This window comes from Equus przewalskii, chromosome 16, assembly GCF_037783145.1.
Source record: "Equus przewalskii isolate Varuska chromosome 16, EquPr2, whole genome shotgun sequence".
Taxonomy (NCBI): domain Eukaryota; kingdom Metazoa; phylum Chordata; class Mammalia; order Perissodactyla; family Equidae; genus Equus; species Equus przewalskii.
The window spans coordinates 71,406,393-71,428,145 of NC_091846.1; the positions used below are offsets into that span (position 1 = coordinate 71,406,393).

The 21,753-nt window shown below is 39.0% G+C and overlaps 1 protein-coding gene across 8 annotated transcripts in view; it reads left to right on the plus strand.

The window, feature by feature from the left end:
- LOC103563485 (basic immunoglobulin-like variable motif-containing protein) overlaps positions 1-21,753 on the plus strand; it is a 70,534-nt gene that overhangs the window by 23,405 nt on the left and 25,376 nt on the right. For 6 of the 8 annotated variants that reach the window (XM_070579248.1, XM_070579253.1, XM_070579251.1 and 3 more), the window contains 4 exons: positions 8,081-8,213; positions 10,177-10,263; positions 11,318-11,414; positions 12,247-13,968. In XM_070579248.1, the coding sequence (XP_070435349.1) occupies positions 8,081-8,213; positions 10,177-10,263; positions 11,318-11,414; positions 12,247-12,540 (611 nt within the window). In that variant the 3' untranslated portion in view covers positions 12,541-13,968. Of the gene's footprint in view, positions 1-8,080; positions 8,214-10,176; positions 10,264-11,317; positions 11,415-12,246; positions 13,969-16,925; positions 17,502-21,753 lie in introns of those variants that run through there. The other 2 variants (XM_070579255.1, XM_008538880.2) reach the window with 2 other exon arrangements.

Here is a 21,753-nt window from a genome sequence, read left to right on the forward strand (position 1 = left end):
TATGGCAATAGGGAGAGAGATTGGGCTCAACCCTGAATACAGCAAAGGCCACTGGGAATTTATAGTCAACTAGCAAGGTGAGGAGTCAATGGATGGAAAATTACTAAGAAGAGGCATCCAGGGTCGAGGGATTCTTGCTAAATTGCTCTAACAGGATTCTTACAACAGGCAAGCCAAGGGCTTAGACATCAAGGGTGGGGGATGAGGACTTGATCAGATATCAAGGCTGGGCGATTCTCTCTAAACTGACAGGAGGATTCTTGCTAAAACTGGACTTGGCAAGGATGGACACAGAAGCCTTTGACACAGAGAGACGACTCAATAAATGTTAGCTTTTATTCTTACTGGTTGAATTCTGTGCATTTGCAGGGGGCCTGTCCCTAAGGAAAGGGTAGCTATAAATGGTGTATTCATACGTTTTTCTGTTTCTGGTGAGACTCTCATTACACTTCTCTCAGTAATTGATCAGGCAATTAAAAACTAAGGAAGGATATACTTCCCAGGTTGCTAAATTTTTTCTTTAGCTGTGTTTGATTTACTTTTTGTATTCTCCATTGAGTTTGAATTTTTCAAAAAAATTCAATCATGTTTTTCATTCCATAAATATCTAGTTCTTTTTCCAATCTGCTTTTTTTTAAAGTCTCCTTTTCTGGGGCTGGCCCAGTGGCATAGTGGTTGGGTTCACGTGCTCTGCTTTGGTGGCCTGGGGTTCGCAGGTTTGGATCCCAGGCGCGGACCTAGCACTGCTTGTCAAGCCATGCTCTGGTGGCATCCCACATAAAATAGAGGAAGATTGGCACAGATGGTAGCTCAGGGACCATCTTCCTCAAGCAAAAAGAGGAAGATTGGCAACAGATATTAGCTCAGGGCCAAACTTCCTCACACACAAAAAAATAAATAAATAAAAATTCAAAAAATGTAAAAAAAAAAAAGATAAAGTCTCTTGTTCTTTACTCATATTTTCAGACTATTTTTTAAAATACATTAAAGCTTTTTTTCTATATTTAATCTAATATCTGAAATTTGAGTGTATCCGATTCTGCTGTCTGTTGTTTCTTTTGGATCTCACTTGAGGTGCCTTGTTTCCTTATGTGTTTAATTTTTTAAGAACTGTAATCCATTAATTGGATCTATTTCTGTGGAAGGCTTTGAGGCTTGGATTGAATTTAGGAATCTTAAGAATCCTCAGAGAAGATTTGCATTTAAATTTGCCTGTTCCCTGGAGAATTGGGGTAGTTATTATTTAAATTCTGTAATTGAGGATTTTTTTGACCACATAGGTTGCATAATTTATACTGACTTATGATTATGAATTCTTGGGGGAAATTTTTTCCTCCTCTGTCAATCCAAAATTCAGACAGGCAGATTTCCTTGGTCCCTGTTATGTGTGGTCAGTTTATTTCTCATTTACCTTTACATTGAAGTTGTGCAGCCTCATGGCGTGCCAGCTTTGCATGCGTTCTCCCCTTAAGACTCTTGTAGGGGAGGCAAAATTTTACCTCTACCCATCTTAGGTTTTCAGCTGAGACCTTTAACAAAAGGGCAAACTAGCAAGAAAAAACCCAAACAGCTTATTAACATGTGCAGCACACATCAAGCAGGAGAAATCTCAACAAAAAGTAACTCAGCAAGGTGGATTAGAATCTTGGCCTAAAAAGCATCTTCAACAAAGAACAATAAATCTGTAGATAAATAACAGGACAAAGGAAAGCAGTTTCAGGCTTCCAAGGGCAGAAACCTGTGGGAAAGTAAATACATGAGAGGAAACTGATGGAGTAAGTTTTATTTGTAGATTCCTCTGGTTGCCATCTTGGGGCTAAGAGTCTGTCTCCAGTAAAAGGAGCATCTATAGCCTGCCTTTAGGCAGAAAAGAGAAGGATTGAGAGAGCTTTTCCTGCATTTACTACTAATTGCCTTTAGCTCAAAATAATTTTTATGTCAAAGGGCCTATTTTGGGTGACATATTCTGTTTTCCTTCCCTCTCCATCCTGGGCAACCCCAGGCTTATTTCCTGCATACTTCCTGCAGCCATCAAAGTGGAACTTTAAATTTTCTACGGTTTAGCAGAAACCCTCAGGACAAAAGCTATCTTTAAAGTTCACTTATTTCATAGAATCCCTACTTTTACTCCTTTTCTAATCTCTGGAAATTTTGTTATGTATTTTAACAGATCTTTTTATATTTAATCCAGTATTATAACAAAATACCTTCTGACCTTCATAATAAACACATTCTCCAGATTATTTTGAAACTAATGATTGTTTGCTTATTTACAAGACAATTTTGCCACAGCAGTTAAGCAAATGTAACATTTTAAAGAGTCTTCCAAATTTGTTCCAATTCTTTTAATGAATTGACCTGATACTGTTTTCTGAATTCCTCTACTATGTTTAAACATACCTCATGTCTTTTTCATTTGAAGAATGGAATAAGCTACAGATTTCTCTCCTCTCATTCCTTTTTTTTGGCTGGGGGAGAGGGGTGGTTACTAGAATTTCTTAAAATAAATTTTAATAATATATTTTCCCAGTTTTATTTCTGTTTTTATTTTTCCTATTACAATGCTTGATTCCTTACTGTTTCTTTTTCTGTGTGTATTTCCTGAAGGATAATTGATCTGACTATCCCTTGGAATTTACTTGTTGTCCTCTTCAGTAATCAGTGGTCCCACGTAAGCCTGCTTTACTGCTGAAGCTTTGCCTGCCATGTTAGGCCTGGATTCCTCTTATTTCCTATCATGCTGTTTGCAGCTGTCATTTGGCCCTTGGCATATGCTACTTTATATATATGTTGTATCTTTTTTTTTTCATGAGGGAGATTGGCCCTGACCTAACATCTATTGCCAGTCTTTCTCTTTTTGCTTGAGGAACATTGTCCCCAAGCTAACATCTATGCTAGTCTTCCTCTACTTTGTATGTGGGATGGTGCCACAGCATGGCCTGATGAGCGGAGTATAGGTCCATGCCTGGGATCTGAACCTGCAAACCCCGGGCTGCCAAATTGGAGCACACGAACTTAACCACTACACCACTAGGTCTGCCCCTATATGTTGCATCTTTTTAATGTGTCTGTCCAGCTCCTTGACCATAGGAACTGCTCTCAATAGCACTTTGATTCCATATATGGTGCCCTAGGACCTCACACATGTTCCCCTAGAACTTCTGATTGTATTCAGAGGGAGGAGCAGTACCTGTGTCAAGCAGAAGTCTCTGTTCTCTCTCATTGTGGAAGAAAGGGTTGTAGAGATAGGCTTTTCTCATTTGTCTCTGGGATGTTCAGTACTGAAAACCATTGCCAGTTGTTGCTGTTCATTTAAAAATCCTTTGTAATGTATCTTCTCTTTTTGTTTAAATTATTTTTTAAGCACTGTTAGGCCTGTTTCCTCAATAGGCTTTAGGTTTTCCTGGGAACTATGCTGCTTTGACTTTGTAACTCCCCAGTGCTTGCTGCAATGCTCGTTTCCAGGGGCCCTCAGTAAATGTAAACTGAGCTCATTCATGGAATAAAAGCAAAATCCAGAGATTTTGATAGAAGTTAACAGATTTAACAAAGTATTTGTTTCAGAGATATAAATACAATAAAAGATTGTGCTATAAATTGCCAACGTTAGCTTCCTACTATTGGTTCACTTATTATCATCATTATTTACATTATCATTCAGGTAACTTCAAACTGTTGGTTCATTTAGCAACCAACATTTGTGCCAGGGAAGTCCAGATTCATTTTTTTTTTATCAGCCAGCTTGGAAATTATACTAATATTCATGTATTTCATTTTTATTCTATTTTAATTCATTATTTTTGCTTAACAGAGAATAGCTACCTCTGTCCTATCTGAACATAACTCATATGTACCCTCACCCTGGCCATTGCTACCAGCTTACTATAGTGCCTTAGCACATCTCAGGTGGACTGTGTGTTCCTCATCCACTGGTTTTCTCCAGTTCAAATTAGGCACAAGACCAGATGAATCTTTCTAACGTGCAGTGCTAACAGATACCTTTCTTCTTTAGGTGCTCTCTAGTGCTCGCTTAAAGCATAAACTCCTTAGCACCATTCAAAGCCAATACAGATTGACCTTCCACTGCTGTCCAACATGTACCAGTTGTATTTAAAAGATGCCAAGGGACTAAGAGCCTTGCAAGATGTTATGTTGCTGGATTACAGAATCTGGTTCATGTCTTTGAAGGTGTAAAAATACATTCTAGTAAGTTCTTCTAGAATTCTCTATAGTTCTTCTATAGATGATCAGTCTTTACAGAACAAACTCAAAGAACATCAGCATGTTGATATATTAACTTAGAGTGAGAAATATAATACCAAAGGCACGAGAATTCTCTTGTTGGCTGATCAGGACATATGCTCCTCCTCACAGTACAGCGGGCTGGCTAATTCTAGTCGTTTTTTCCTCTTTTCTCTATACATACAGATCATGGGCCTACATTTGGTAGTAGTTGCTCATTGCTTAAGTTTCAGATCTTTTGGATATACTCTGGTCTAGAGTGAACATTGTTTTGAATTTAGTTTCCATCTGTAACACATTTATATGTCTTCTCCTAAGTAGATTTACTTTCTTGGATGCCTATCTTAATGTATTAAATACTGTGTTTACTGTCTTTTATTTCAGAATGTGATCTTTTTCTGACCTTGTCCTGAAATTCTGGGGGTGCCCTCCGGTAGGCCTCTCTATACTGACTATCATACCCCATATTCTAAACCGGACTACTTGCTGTTCCCTGATTATTTCCCTTCTCCCCAGTGATTTGGTTTCTCTTCATGCTCTTTCCTCTGTCTGGATTGTTGAAATCTTGCCACTTCATTAAGTTCTGTCTTGAGTATCCCACCTTCTTGATTCCTCAAGCCTAATGTGCTCTTCTCCTTTGAATTATGTCCCTTTTTTGTGGCACTGTCTTACTCTACCCTATTTCAAAGTTACTTGTTTCATCTTCCTTATGAGGGAAGCTGGAGGTACTGTGCATCACTTGTCTTTTGTTTCCCTGCACTTTCTTTTTTTTTTTTAGGTATGCTTTTTTGGTGAGGAAGATTGTCCTTAAGCTAACATCTGTTGCCAATCTTCCTCTTTTTTTTTCTTTCCCCAAAGCCCCAGTACATAGTTGTATATCATTGTTGTAAATCCTTCCAGTTCTTCTATGTGGCATGCCACCGCAGCATGGCTTGATGAGCACCATGTAGGTCCAGGCCCAGGATCCAAACTGCTGAACCCCGGGCTGTGGAAACAGAGCACGTGAACTTAACCACTATGCCACTGGGCTGGCCCCTCCAGCTTCTGATATAGTTAGTAGCTGCTCATAAATTGCTTACTGAATTAAGTTAAATGAGATTTTCTTCTTAACTGTAGACCAGTGACTCTCAAATGTGGTCCCTGGACCAATGTCAGCATCACCTGCTAACTTGTTAGACATGCAAATTCCTGGTCCCCACCCCAGACCTACGGGGTCAGACACTCTGGAGGTTGGTACAGGTGATCTGTTGTTTAAAAGTTTGAGAACTACTGCTGTAGTCTTCCTAAAGAGGTGCTGTCCAACTCTTTATCAAGAGCTTGGTCTTACACTGATAGGATATCCTGAATATATTCCAGGACATTAATGTAATTACTATCCATAATCACACTAAATGTCAGCTGTTTTGTATTACATTTAACTTAAGAAAGGAGGAAAGTGTGAAATAGGTAAAGATTTCCATTAAACAGCTATAATAAAAATTCTTTTTATTAAAATTTCTCAAATTGGGCTTGGTTGGGCCCTAGGAATTTCTATGGCAGTGCCTCAGGGCTGGTGGGGGAGAGGAGTGGGTACCTGGATTCCCTACTTCCTTTTTGGCCACAGAAACTCTGCTTTGATCCTTCTTATGGAATAGCCTGCCCTGTAAACTTTCCTTGCAGAAGGGATTCCGTGTCAAAAAGTTTGAGAATTATTGCTCTAAATCAGAAGTTGGCAAACTACAGCCCATAAGGCAGCAGCCTGGTTTGTACATAAAGTTTTATTAAACACAACCATATCCATTTGCTTACACATTGCTTTTGGCTGCTTTTGTCTATGGGTGCTTTCATGCCACAATGGCAGAGTTGAGTAGTGCCTGTGACCCACAAGCCTCAAATATTTACTACCTGGCCCTTTAAGAAAAAGTTTGCTGATCCTTCATCTAAATCAATCAGAATGTTTTGTACCTTGAAGTAGAGAGAAAAAAAAATCCCTGAGTGCACTAAGCCCATAAATATTACTCCATAGAAGAAAAACCACCTCATGTCTTCTAGAAAACTAGGACATGGTCAGAGTATTTGTAGCAGATAAAATTATGGGAATATTAATGAGAGCACACTTTCTTATCTATCTCATTTGCCCCTGAAATCCTGAATATATTCCAGGACATTAAAGTAGTTACTATTTATAGTCACACTAAAGAAGTCAGCTGTTCTGTATTACATATGACTTAAGAAAGGAGGAAAGTTTGAAATACTTAAAGGTTTCCATTAAAATTAATAATAAAAGTTCTTATTAAAAAGTTTAGTTATTTGGGAAAACTTATTTGGCATTTTCACAATTTTTAAAAGATTTAAAGAGTTTTTTCTATACCAATTATGTGTATAAACATCTTTTGTATTCATTGAATTTATGAGGAATTTAAATCCATATGTTTATATTTGCTCACCATCCTGGAACCTATCTAAAATCAGGTTCAACTCTGAAAATGAAATATTGACCGTCTTCTGAATTTTAGCTCTTATACTCTTCATTTGGAGCTGCCCTTGGGTGTTAGTTTTTAATTTGTCAGGGTAATTGAACCAACACTGCAGAAAGACTTATTTATCCTTTGGAATAGAGATTTTAATAGAAAAGATTGCCTTGCTGTGCAGGTATGCTCTGATGGTAGGCCATGAAGTGAAAATCTATGGGAAAGGTCTACATGAAACCTTGGAGAAAGAGTTTAAGACAGAAATGTTGTCTCCATGGAATTCACAAATTTTGTGTGTCTGCAAGGGTGGGGGTGGGGTCCCGCCTCCTTGGCTCTGTTACAGCCATTTACCTGCTGTTCTTAGCGGTCATCAACTATTTCAGTGGTCGGAAAGTCAATCAGAGAAACCATTACTTGCAAGCTTTTATCTGCTTCGACTATTTTTAGGATTTCCAGTTTTAATGGGTTATTTGTTCATGAATAATTTAGTTTCTTCCAGGAGATGCAAGTTAATGAAACCGCAGTTAATGGCCTTAAGTATTGAGAGCTGATAAAGCTTGTTTCTTATGGTAATACTTTCGAAATTACTTCACAACTAATATAGCTTTGGGAAACATACAAGGAGGAGCAGTTATAAGAGAATGCCATGGTACTATGAGTCTATCTCAAGAGATGTTCTCATCTCATCACTTGGCTTATGAAAACTATTCCTCTAGTCTGTGTAACTTCTGTAAAAAGATTAAATTGTGTGTTAGTAGCGGGGAAAGTTTCCCTTTTGGGAACTTTATTATCTGGAATTTATATTTATCCACATACCTCAGTGGTCTTCAAATTGGGATGTACCCACTACAGGAGCTGTGCAAGGTGATCATGGTGGTATGGGAAGAACATATCAGAATGTATATATTTTAATGTAATTTAAAATTCCTACTTTTTGTATATCTTTTATAAAGCCATATTAGTACAGCAGTAAATGCACATAGTTTATAAACAAAAATGCTTATAATGGGCATGCCTATTCAGAAATTTCTAGTGACAGATGTGTACAACCAGAAAAGCTGAGGCCATTGCTGTATACACTAGGTATTACGTTTTATACAGTAATTAAATTTCACAGACAAGTATGTATAATATTAGAAGGTTTTGGTAAGCAAGGACATATTTCAATTCTTTAGTTTGCTATTCAGTTTATCTGAATTTCAGTCTAAAGGGTAAAACTCAAAATAAATTAATCAATTTATTGTGTGTCACCAATAGCTTTTCGTTTTCCCCAGCAATGTCAGTGTGATTTGCATAATGTCTTTTCTGTATTTCAGTCCTTAACTAGTCATTTGTGTGAAGCATAAACAGTGCTTTATGGTCCTTCAGTTTGTTTTCGCTTTTTGTAGCTCCAGGGGCCTTGTCAAAGTTAACTCATGGACTGAAAGATGAATCGCTGGCTTATATCTATCATTGCCAAAATCATTATTTTTGTCCAATTGGCTTTGAAGCAACTCCTGTTAAAGCTAATAAAGCCTTCAGGTAAGCATTTGCGAACTTTCTGTGGATACTTCATCAGGAAAATGTGTTTTAGAAAGCGTTTAAGAAATATTTAGTGCTTAGAAATTGGACGGCTTGGTGATTTGCTTTCCTTACATCAAGTACTATTCTGTAAACATTTGAGCTTATTCTTTTGCAGAATGCCATTTGGTTAATTGTGCTCTTACGTCATCTACTTAGACATTGTTGTTCAGAGTCATGACAAGAGAAAGTCATTTGAAAAATCGCTTTTATGTTTATTATAAAATGATGTTAAGGACTTTACATTATTATGTCTCAGTGTCCTCATCCAGTGTCCCACATGGAAAATGTATTATGGAATCTGGTGTCAAGAAGATTGTCATAACTGAGTACATTAAAAAGCACTTCCTTTCTTATGGCGAAACACAGGGAATTTATCGGAGTTCCACTTTCCTCCTGGCTACAAGGCAGCCCAAAGCTAATATTTATTTAAATTTTTTAAATTAAATATTTAAATGTATTTTAAGTTTATCATCTATATATGTTTACATACAGTTAAACTTGTATCTTTTTAGAAGAGACAAGCCATGATTAAGAGAGGGTGACTGAATTTTAACACTTTTTTTCCTCCTTGGCAAGTTTTCTTCATGATGGGTTGAGATAATGCCAGGATAGTTAGAAGCAAAGGAAGTGGTGTCCTATTTGAGAATGAGGAAACAGAAGCCGTGAAGACTGAGTAAAGCATCGATAGGCACAGTTATTCTCAGCCGGCTGAGGTTCCGGTTTGACTCCTGGGTGGTGGCATTGGTAACTGAGGAAGGGGAAGAGGCAGCGTTGCTCTCTTAGTGAGGGCCTAACGTCAGGCTGAGAGAGCATGGCTGGGCCTCGGGGGGATAGGCTGAGCTCTTTGAGGCTGGAGGCAGTAAGCCTTTGAGTCCCACTCAAGGCACTGAGTGGGGGAATCCTGAGACAGGAAGGAGCCAGCTGGGAGAAGTGGGAGGCTGGACGTTGGATTTTTGTGAATGAGGAGCACGAGAGAGACTACTTGGTCTCTCCGAATCCTGAAAAGCTTTATTCATCTCTCTGGAGGTGAGGCATATTGCTTTTCTTCTATAGTTGCATTCTGCAGCTTCATCTTTCTCCAGACATCTGTCAAATGTAAAGCATGAAAAAGTAGGTACTCCTACTTTGTACTGTCTAGTGGAGAGTTCCTCACCTCTGCCTGTACCTAAGAGTCACCTGAGATGCTTTTAAATCTGCACCAACCCTGCCTGCGCTCCACTCCAGTCCTACTTGAATATCTAGGGGTGGGATTAGGGCATCAGTATGTTTAAAAGTTCCACAGGTGGGGGGCTGGCCTGGTGGCGCAGTGGTTAAGTTCTTGTGCTCCGCTTCAGCAGCCCGGGGTTCACTGGTTCGGATCCTGGGTGCGGACCCACACACTGCTTGTCAAGCCATGCTGTGGCAGGCGTCCCATATATAAAGTAGAGGAAGATGGGCACAGATGTTAGCTCAGGGCAAGTCTTCCTCAGCAAAAAGAGGAGGACTGGCAGCAGATGTTAGCTCAGGGCTAATTGTCCTCAAAAAACGAAAAAAAGTTCCACAGGTGAATTGCTGCTTTAGGGTTTTATTTTTAGGATGTCTTTTGAAACTTTTTGAATGCACAGTGAAAGGAGAAGAGTAGCTGAAGAATGCTGGTAGCATGCTTGAATTTTTTTTTTTCCTCCAAGATGCTGAGAGGTGGTATATTTCAACTTTTTTATCCCTAGATTTAGTAATAGGGGATCAAGGCCTAAATGTATGCTTTCTTTTCAATGGCCTTTAGACATTTGCCCCAGCCTAAACTCCAATATCTATTCTAGCAGTAAAAATGCCACCTTTGAATAAACTTTAGTATATCTTTTATTAATATATAGTTGAAGCAATATTTTCAAGAGAGCTAATGACTTTTATTAAGCTTACTGTGAATGTATTTCATATTTAGCAGGGGGCCCCTCTCACCACAAGAAGTAGAATATTGGATCTTAATTGGAGAATCAAGTAGAAAACATCCTGCTATTCATTGTAAAAAGTATGTTAACTTCCTTTTTTTTTCAATTTCTGCTAAAAAGCCTGTTGGAATTTTGATTAGGATAGAATCCATAGAATCCATAGTTTAGTTTGGGGAGAATTACATTTTAACAATATGGAATCTTCCAATCTATGAGCAGAGACGATGTCTCCACTTAATTAAAGCTTTAATTTTTCTGAGCAATGTTTTGTATTTTTCAATATGGAATTTTATATGTATTTTGTTAAAATTTTCCCTAAGTGTGTTATGTTTTTTGGATGGCATTATAAATTGATTTTTTTAAAAATTCACTTCCTGGGCCAGCCCGGTGGTGCAGCGGTTAAGTTCACACGTTCCGCTTCTCGATGGCCCGGGGTTCACCAGTTGGGATCCGGGTGCGAACATGGCACCGCTTGGCAAAAGCCATACTGTGGTAGGCATCCCACATATAAAGTAGAGGAAGATGGGCATGGATGTTAGCTCAGGGCCAGTCTTCCTCAGCAAAAAGAGGAGGATTGGCAGTAGTTAGCTCAGGGCTATTCTTCCTCAAAAAAAAAAAAAAAAAATTCCCTTCCCAATTATTTCTTGGTAGTTTACAAAAATACAATTGATTTTTCTACATAGGCCTTAAATCTTGCATCTTTACCAAATTAACTTATTAGTTCTAGTAAGTTTTGCAATGCAAAGCAATTTGTAATTGCTTTGGATTTTGTATACAATCAATCATGTTGTCTGTAAGTAAAGATGTTAACTTTTAAATTGTTTGAAAATGTACTTGACTCTAATTAAAAAGGAAATATGGAAAGTTTCTACTTTAGCCTGTAGGATGTCATCAACAGGTTGATATTTCATAGGGAGAGGAATCATTTTTAAACTGAGAACCTTAGCATTAGTTGGATAAACAGAATCGTCATAAAAACAAGACTTTATTAAAGCTTAGTAGATGGAACAATCCTGATATAAGAGACTTGCTGCCATGGTAATATTGTAGTAAATTGCTCATGTGAAAAGTTCCATTACAATGGCATTTTGTACTTAAAGAAAACTGTGCTTTATTCTTCCCCCTTAACTACAGATGGGCAGATATCGTTACTGATCTAAACACTCAAAACCCAGAGTATCTAGATATCCGGCACTTAGAGAGGGGGCTACAGTATCGAAAAACAAAGAAGGTAAGAACACCATTATATCTGAAGGTATTTAACAATTTGCCAAAATGCAGTATTTTACTGAGCAGTCTAGGTTGTAAATAACAGAAACCCAGTTCAGACCATCTTAGAAAAGTGAAAATTACTTTAAGGATACAGGCGTGTCTTTAAAATGGAATGGCAAGGAGTATAGCCTGGATTCAGAGCGTACTGGTACCAGGTCGAAGAATGGTTAGCAGGGGTCAAGTAGCTAGTCTGACTCATTCTTCTGGGAGTTATATGTTGTTCTGGTCTCTCTTTTTGTCTGATTACTTACTTCCTAAAGATCATCATCATCTTTATCTCTCTTCTAGATGAACAGGCTAGACTGAGACTGGCCTGCCTCAGGCCTAATTCCAGTCTTGGCCCAACTTGGGTCAGGTGTTCACTCCTGAGACAAATTAACTGTGGCCATGGGGCAGAGCCATGTGTACAAACAAGGCTGCTGGGGCCGTTCTCAGGGAAAGGTAGAGTCTGTGGGCTGAGGAGACATTCCATCGACATATTCCTACTGCCACGTGAGACTGTATTGGAGAGAGAGGAAGAGGAATGATCTTGCTGTTTGGATTAGGCAGATGGAGAGGTGATAGTGTGAGAGTGGTAGAGAAGCTTATGAGGGAAGGTATTTTGGCTCTTGTGGGCATTGCTATTTTTGTAAAGGCAGCTGGTCAGGAAGAATGCAGGATAATGTGATCTGATGATGTCTAAAAGGATAAGTAGTGAGAAGAGGGACAAAATAAGGGAATTCATAGAAACCCACATATTAGTAGAATTCATTTCCTGTCATTTTCTTCACTCAACTTTTTTTTCTTCTCAGGTTGGGGGAAATTTGCATTGCATTATAGCATTCCAGAGACTTAATTGGCAAAGATTTGGCCTTTGGAACTTTGGATTTGGAACCATTAGACAAGAATCACAGCCTCCCACACATGGCCCGGGACTTGCCAAATCTGAGAGTGAAGACAATATCTCAAAGAAGCAGCATGGGCGTCTGGGACGGTCTTTCAGTGCTAGTTTCCATCAGGATTCGTCATGGAAAAAGATGTCCAGTATCCACGAGAGAAGGAACAGTGGCTACCAGCGTTACAGTGATTATGATGGGAATGACTGATTATGCTGGGTACTGAAAAACTCGTGTTACACACGGAACCGGTCTATACAGGACTGCATTAAGACAGTAGTAGATTTTACTAAGTCTATATGAAATAGGCACAGGTCTTGTGGTAAGAAACATAACCTTGTAGTTCTCCAGTAAACAGGCTTGTTTATGATTATGATGGGTGATTTCAGATATATAAGCAGATAAGCACAGATTATTGTCTTTTTAAATTTAAGAGTATATAAACATTCTGGACAATTTCACAAAATCCAATAAAATTACATATAAATGAATCAAACACAAATTCACTTCATAGCATCAGGATTTGAAATACTTAAGCATGAAATGATTTCTTACATCATGATCCCCAGAATTTGTTGCCAGTAGTTTTATTCCTAAGCTAAAGATGTAAGGCACCATCTGCCTTTAAAAAAGAAAACATTGGGGCTATTGATTTCTAGTTTTCTCTCATGGTTAAAGCTCATTTAAAATTATTTAGTGAGTCTAGTAATTCTTTCACTTGTAGCAGTATCTTGCCTGCCTCATTTCTCTCCTGGTTAACTTTCTCAGGATTCTCAATAAAGAGGCAAAAGTGAAAAAACTCAAGAAACTGATCTTTTCTATTGGTGCAAGTGGGTGACTTAGTGCATTGATTCAGGATATTCTTGATTTTCTTGACTTGGTACGTTACTACCCAATATTGACAAGAACTTTAGGTCTTGAAAGACTTCTGTAAGTCTACAGTAAACCTTGTTTTAGGGATAGAGTAAAAGAACAAGTGGTATCCAGTTTCTGTACCCAAGGTAATCTGTGAAATGTGATCTTCGATATCTGATTGGCCTCTCAGTATGGAGTCATCTGTTGATAACGGCAGTAAAGATGCATTAGGATGCCACGTCACTCAGAGGGCAACTATCCATCTTTCAAACTCTGAGCTGACTCCTTTTTTAAACCATGTAGACAACTAGCTGTTTGAAGTGAGTGTTAAATAGTTCAGAAAGTATGTATTTCATATATTTGAGCTCCTCTCTTGTTGCTTTCCAATTTTCTTCTGCTGCCAACCCGTGACTCATGAAGGACTAGGATCTCTTTTTCTTTCATTTCAGGGGCTGGTCCAGGACTCAAATCAGTAACTTGATTATTACAAGGTGCTGAATATGTTGGTAACCATATTGCAATACACCTCAAGGAGAGGGTTCAGATTTTTATTTTTAAAATATTTTCATTTTCATCTCTTTTGAATTTTATATCCATTTATCCACTCAGACATGCCTAGCCTACAGAAGGGGATATATATTATGAAATGGTCATTTTTCTGAAGAGACTATTTTGCTTGAAATGCAAAGGACTGAAAGAGATTTGTAGGTTGCTGATTTTGTTACTTCACACTGGAAGTTTTAAGAAGTTTTCATCAAATAAAGTTTTGTTTTCTACTTTTAATCATGTGGATGTTTTGAACCTTTGTTTTAGGTGGAGAGTACCCTTATAATTCTGTTTGAAGTACACAACAATTTGCCTAAGTAGTGTGTTATAAGAAGCCATCTTGTGTCTGATTTTTATAATCAATGGAACAATACACATTATGATGACTATAATTTTAGATTTCTATAAGACTTTATAATAGAAAATAGAAAACTTAATTCTTATATTAGCTTGAACCAAATGAAATGTCATTTTTGTAGGTTAAACATGGTTGAATATCAGCAATTTCATTGAGTTTGACCAAATATTTCAGATGAGGTAGGCAGGAAGAGCTGGAAGTAAGGAAGACAAATGCAACATAAAGAACACAGTGACACCTAGGAAAAGAGGATGAGTTTATACAGATTACGTATTGGCCATAAACAATTTTTATAAAGTCTTGATATATATGATCACTTAATAATTTGGCTTACAAGTTTGGCAGTTATTAAGAGCACACTGAGGACTACTTTTCCAGAAACTATAAGCAAGTTACTGCACACTTCTCTTTCAAGATTAGTAACATTCCTGTCATATTTAATTTCTTGGTCAGCTCTTCTTAGAAGTCTCCAGAGAAACACTGAAGGTTCAAATACTGGATCTGCTCTTACTAGCTGTATCATGTTGGGCAAGTTAAGATGAATTTTTCTGTGCTTATTTCCTCATTAGTAAAATGAGAATAACAGTATCTACTTTATAAATTGAAGACTAAATAAGTTAATATATGTAAAATGTTTAGAACAGTGCTTTGTAAATAGGAATTGCTATTTAAGTGCTTGCTATTATTACTACTCCAAAAGATGTACATTTTACTGTTCAGAATCTTGATAGAGAGCCCTTTAAACGGTACCTAAAAGAGCCAATTCCTTGTAAATCAAATATCCACCTTAGTTGCTGTTCCTTCAGAAGAATATTTGTATTCAAGAAATGTTGCTCTGGTTTTAAAAGCATTTATAGTATTCAAATGCACACATTGGCTGTTTGTTTTTGCCCAGCTCTCTGGTAGTAAGAAATGTTCATTTAGATCAAATCCTGAAATGTTCCTTTTCAGTACTATGCCCCATCATTAGGGCAAGCTGGTGCAGCAGCTCTAACACTTCCTAACTTGCCTTCTCCCAGACACTGGAGGGGCTCAAGCAAGGTACTCTAGGATCCATCACACTCTCTATCTCAGTTTTACTCGTAGGATTTTCTCCCTCAGTCAGTCACTCAACAAACTAATTTTGAGCACCTTTAGCTAGTAGGTGTTTCATGTTAAATGTTAAATTTACTGATCTCAGAGCAACCCCAAGAAGACAGTGGCATCTCCATTTTATTCACAGACTCTCACTGCTTAAGAAACTTGCTCACGGTCATAGAGTGTCTTAGTTTGCTAGGGCTACCATAACAAATACCATGGACCAGGTGGCTTAATCAGAGAGTTATTTTCTCACAGTTCTGGAAGCTAGAAGTCCAAGATCAAAGTGGTGACAGGTTTGGTTTGTCCTCAGCCTTTCTCCTTGGCTTGCAGAAGGCTGCCTCTTGCTGGGTCCTCACAAGGTCTTTCCTTTATGTACACATCCCTGGTGTCTCCGCGTGTCCAAATTTCCTCTTCTTATTAGAACTCCAGTTAGATTGGGTTAGGCTCACCCTAAGGGCCTCATTTTAACTTAATCACCTTTTAAAAGGCCCTACCTCCAAATACAGTCACATTCTGAGGTACCGAGGGTTAGGGCTTCAACATAGGAATTTTGGAGGGGGACAAAACTCAGCCCATTAATACGCGGTTATTATGTAGCTCAGATGGGATCTGGACTAACCTCTGCCTGACCTGAGAGGAGGTTCTCTTTCAGCAGGGTGCAAGATGCACTGGAGAGCTTTAGACTAGAAGCTCAAAGAGTTCATTTAGGTGTATTTATGTAATTCCTGTTAAGTGCCAGGAGTAGGGGATATAAGTCAACAAAATAGTTCTTGGCTTCAAAAAGTTTACAGTCTACCGTGGGAGGAGACAAAAATAGGCAATTATATTAATCTGTAAAACACAACTTGGAACAATTTCTGAGAATTACTTCACACACGGAGTTAACGCAAAAAAAAACCTTTGTCAGGATTACCCCTGATAGACTATTTAGTTGTGACTAGGTCAACTAAACGTGGCTACTGTGAATCATCTCTTTGGGCATAGAAATAGTTTTGTTAAAAACTAATTTTTGATAGAGTTTTGTCATAAAGGATTGCTTTAACAAAATTACCTGTTCATTTAAATCAACCTTTTCACTCAATTTGAATCTAGTTTCAATAGTTCCAATTTGAACCAATATGTATGATAAGACTATCATTTATTAACTGCTAGTGCTAAGTACTTGGCTTCGCATGCATCACCTCTGATCCTAGGCAAAATAGCCTGCGAGATTGGTTTTATGCACAGTTTACAGACAAAGAAACAGAAGTTCTGAACAAATGTTTACTCGGACAAAGCTCAACACTATAATGTGGTGTGGTCGGGATCTGAGTCTTGGCCTGACCAGTCCAGAGCGACCGCCGTTCCAGGAGATACCCTGGCAATTAGTTTCCTGTCATTTCCGACCTACAAGTCATGGAATCCTAAATTTCAGATGCTAGAGAAAACTCTACTTCAAGGGTTAAGGCTTTAAATCACATTACTATCTAGTTACTACAAGTCATCGGACAAATACTAAATTAAAAACACCAACAAAGACTCCCCCTTCCTGTTGTCACTTCACGTGTAAAACACAGTATAAAGTTTGCACAACGGGCGGCCCAGTAGGGAGAAACTGATACTGAAAAAGAGCGCAGAAAACCGTCACCTCAGCAAACACAGACTTGGCGCATCGTTTCAACGTTTACCCGCCAAAACACGCCAGCGTGCAGGAAGCACAGAGCTAACGCAACACCAACGCTGGGGCTGAACCGCCCCCTCACTTCCGGAGTGCAACGGCGCAGCAAATATACGTCCACGCAGTGAGGCAGGACTTCCGCCCTGAGCATTGTATTAGACGGAAGCCGTGAGGCCCCATTTCGGGAGGGTTTACGCACTCATTCGAGAAGACTTTAGGCAGCGGCGGAGGCACGTCTTCTGGCTGTTTGTCTCGCCGGCGCTGTGCCCTCGCCCCGGTCTTCCGTTAGAGTGCAAACGTTTGGGCCGAAGCACGGGGCGAGACGAAGAGCTGCGTCTTCTCCTCGCCACCGGCCATTCTCTGGTCCCGTCTGTCTTCCGGGAGGCAGTGTCAGCCGCTGGGAAGTGCTGTTCCCGCTGGTGCCAGTTTCCTTTGGAAAACCTCTGGCTCTTTATTATTTTCCATCTTTCCAGAGTGGGAGCGGGGGGAGCTCTTCCCGGGGTCAGGGGCGGTGGTGCGGCTGGTTGTAGGATTGGGATAAGAAGTCTCCCGCGACCCCGCCCCCGAGTTGCGCTCCGCGGACACCCATGGGAGTTCAGGGGCTCTGGAAGCTGCTGGAGTGCTCGGGGCGCCAGGTCAGCCCGGAGACGCTGGAAGGGAAGATCCTCGCCGTGGGTATCCTTAACGCGGCTTCGGTGCTTGGGATGCAGTGATGCGCGTCGGGTGCTCACTCCGCGTTCTCCATGGGGCGGCCGCAGAGCGGTGTTGGGGGGATGACGGTCTCACCCAGGGCGTAGCTCTAGAATCTCCTTCAGGACGTTCTCTTTCAAAGTGTCAGCTTTTCTCCGGCTTTGCAGTCATACTGCTCTGGATCGGAGTTCAGGTTTTATCACTTAGGGGCGGTACTTTACGCCTCTCTCTGCGTTAGTTCTCGCGTCTGCAAAGTGGAGGCGACAGTAGTATCTACACACGGTTGGTATGAAGAATAAAGGGATTATTTAAATGAAAGAAGCTAAGAATAGTGCGTAACACTGTTAATACTGTAAATCTTAAAAGTATTATCTTAGTTGGGAGGTCAGCATGGAGAAAACAAAGGAGACTTCCTTCCAGTAGTTTTCCCTGCTGTCCTGAGTCTTGCTCCATTTATGTTTATTTATTAGAGAGAGGAAGGGTCGTGTGGACCAGTGTTTGACTCTGTATTTGTATTTACATACGTACATAACTTTATTTTTAATTAAAGTTTTTGGAATACGAAATTCATATAGTACAACATTAAAAAGATTTAAAAAGTTATGCAGTGAATTATTTTTCTCCCAGCCCTGTGATGGACTTTTTTAAGGACTGTTGTTTGTGTGCATGTTTGGCTGGGGTTTTGTGTGTGTTTCTTTTAGAATGAAATGTGTTTTTTTCATCATCAAAACATGTGAATGATATTTCTGAAATTTTGGTCTTTTTATTCAAGCATTCGTCGCTTTTTTTTTCTTTGAGTGTGTATTCTGTTTCAGAAGCTGGTGGTACCTTACACCAGTTCCCTGATTGGGAATCTATGAGCCTAGGAGCTCATACGCTGGGTGAAGAAGAGAGGCATATAAATAATTGCTGTGGAGTGGTAAATGCAATGTAAGAGTAAATGGGAGTTGAGACAAAGGAGTCATTGGCTGAGGAGCCATTATTCTTTAGTATGTAGACAATTTATACATAATGGAACGCTGATAATTTTTTAGATAAAGTAAGATTATTATTTTTTTGGCAAAGTGAGTAATCTTGAGATAATCTGTATGGAATTTTGGCTTAGTTAAAAGTTTGTATGCGGGGTACGTTGGGTGAGGGAAAGGAAAAGGTTTTTTTTTTTTTTTAAAGCATGTGTGCTGTTGCTTCCCTCTAGTGGGTCCTCAAATCACTGCTTTGTAAAGATTTTCTTCCTAGAACTGTATGTGAATGAAAGGACAGTTTTCAGTGACAGGAACCCTTAAAACTTCAGCAAAGATTTAGGTCATTATACTTTGCAACCCGTATGAATGATTAGTAACTTGTAAAAGTATTGATATTACACATGTAATTCAGCATTCTAACTTTTTGGGAGGTTGTCGAGAGTAAGGAAAGGTAAAGCATTTAATTTAGATTATCTATTTTTAGATGGCTCAGAGGCTCTTTTGGGACATGAAATCGTTTTAACGAGCTTATTAGGCTTTTCTGAGAGAATGAGTCATTTAAAGAGGACTATCAAAGATAATTCCACTTATAATGATAACTTCATATATATATGTATATATGTATATGTAAAAGGAGAATATTTGCTTGATAACTTCATATATATATGTATATATGTATATGTAAAAGGAGAATATTTGCTTGTTCTACAATTGATTTTGCTTTGTTTCATTTTCATGAGAATTCAAATATCTGAAATATATTCATATTTTTTTTTTGTTTTACTTGTTAGTTAAGAAATTACCTATGACTGTAACAGGTTCATAATTTACTCTTGGATCCCTATAATAAATTGTTGGCCTTTTTACCATCTATAGCTGAGTGTTTTATTTATTTACACAATCTAAGTGTCTTTGTTCAATAATGAAAAGTTAACATGTTAACTTTTGTCTCTTATGGACCTTAACATTTGTAAAATCCATTTAAATCTCTTTATGCATACTAATAGAGATTAATTAAATTTTCAGCCACCTAACAATAGAACTAAAGTAATTCACTTTTTGTTTCAAAATGTTATTGGTCCTTTGGGTCTTATTGTAAAATGATTTTTGGCTTTGCTGCAGATTTAACTTTTCTGGAATAAATTTAAAGTTGCCTTTGATAAACTTATTCAAATTAGACATGAAGAATTATGCAGATATCTTCAGATTACCTAATTTTATATGTTCTTTAAGGACCTCAAGCTGCAATTCTCAGCCCTAGCTGAGAATTGGCACTACCTATGATTAATTAAGAAAAAAAAGACCCATCTCAGTCTCTTTGATTTAGAGTTTTAGACATATCTGTATTTAGTAATCTATGTTTCAGAAGCCTCATAACCAGTTCTGAAGGATAGCAGAGTTGAGATCTGAAATTAAGTTTTCTCATTTGATTATAAAATCTAAAGTAATGGGCTAAATAGAGACTTGTTTAATCCTATACAGTACTGTAGCAAGCAGAAGCGTTTATCCAATGCAGGGCAGAGCTAGGTCAACGCCAGATCCTCCTTCCAAGATGGATCCTTTATCCGACCACTTCTCGTCATGTCTGCCACTACCATCTGCTTTCACTTGGGCTATTGTAACTAGTTTTAAAACTGGTTTCCTTATAGTTTATTATTCACATGCCCACCAGGGTGACCCTTAGGTCATGTTCTGGAAACCTTACAGCGTCTGTACACACACATCAACTTCTGCCATTGCTCCTCTCACTGTGCTCTTGCCACATTGCCCTTAAACAGAGGTGTGCTTCTGTCCCAAGTCATTTGTATTTGCTGTTCCTCTTGTCTCTGCTGTTCCTCTTGAGAGTTTACTCCCTCACTCCTCTTGTTCATTCAGGTCTCTGTTACTTCTTTTGATAGGATTTCCCTAACAATTGGAGCCATTGACCCCCCAGTCACTCTTGTCCTTTTACTCTGTTTATTTTGTTCTTGGCACTGACTGGCAACCTAACGTATTGTATAGCTATTACTTTATTTTTTAATTGTCTATCTTCTCCATTAGAATGCAAGCTTCTTGGGGATAGGGACCTTATCTGTTTTGTTCATGGCTGTGTTGTTTGCTGTTCTATCCCTAGGATCTTGGATGTGCCTGGTACATAGTAGCAGTCAAATGTTATAGGAATGAGTATAATGATAGCTTACTTTACACTAGTTATTTTGTTGCATAATGTATATTCAGTTAATTGTTGGTGGGTCTCATTTTTTCTGGTAGTAAGTTAGGTAATGTACATTCATTTAAATATTTAACTGTTTAACTCATTTACTAGCAGATCCTTGTTGCTGCTTCTATGCCCTGTGACAGGGAGGGCAGTGCACAGAAGTGTGGTCTAGACATGCCATGGAGCTCACAGTCTGGTTTTCTCCCCCACTGGATTGTAAACTCCACAAGTGCAAGTGCTTTGTTTTGTTCAGTGCTGTATCCCCAGGGCATGGAAGGATTTCCACCAGGTAATAAGCAGGCGTTTTTGAATAGGAGTGTATAGCTGGAAGTCTTTATCTGGGCTGAGGCAGTGACCCATAACTGAGACTTACAAGTAGGAGATTACTAGGACAAGAGAGGGAGAAACTGCTTCAGGCAGAGGAAGGAGCATGTCAGAAGACCTCGGAGGCAGGAAGGAGCTTACTGATTTCCAGGGTTTGAAAAAAAGCCCAGTGGCTTGAAATGAGCAGAGGCCAGATAATTCAGGGCTCTTGCACCCCGAGAAGTTGTAGATATTATCCTCAAGGCAATGGGAAGTTTTTGAAGGGTTTTCACTGAAGCTATGTTGAAGAAATCTAATACATACCTTCAAGATAGAGTAGAAGGTAGAATTGATAGGACCTGGAAATGGCTGGATGAAAGGAGTATATAGGATGACATTCCAGAATTCTGGCTCAGTGAATGGAGGTGCATTCACTGAAATGGCATGAGCAGCCTAGTGAGAAGACATTGAGTTCAGTGTTGATCACGTTAAGTTTGAAATGTCTGAGGCGTCAGGAGATGTCAAATAGGATATCCAGTCTGGGGGTTGGGGAGAGCTCTGGGGCAGGCATGCACATGAGGAGAGAGTGTGGTATGGGGTGCTGAGCCAGCCTGCGTAGCTAGAGCAGGCAGGAGGAAAGAGGAGGGCCTGAGTGGGGTCACTGCTGAAGTCAGCACTTCAGTGGTGAGTTCGAGGAACTGGCAGAGATTGAGAGCAGGAAAACCAGCAGTGCCATGGCCCTCTGACTTAGGACAAAGAGAGACTAATCTGTTAA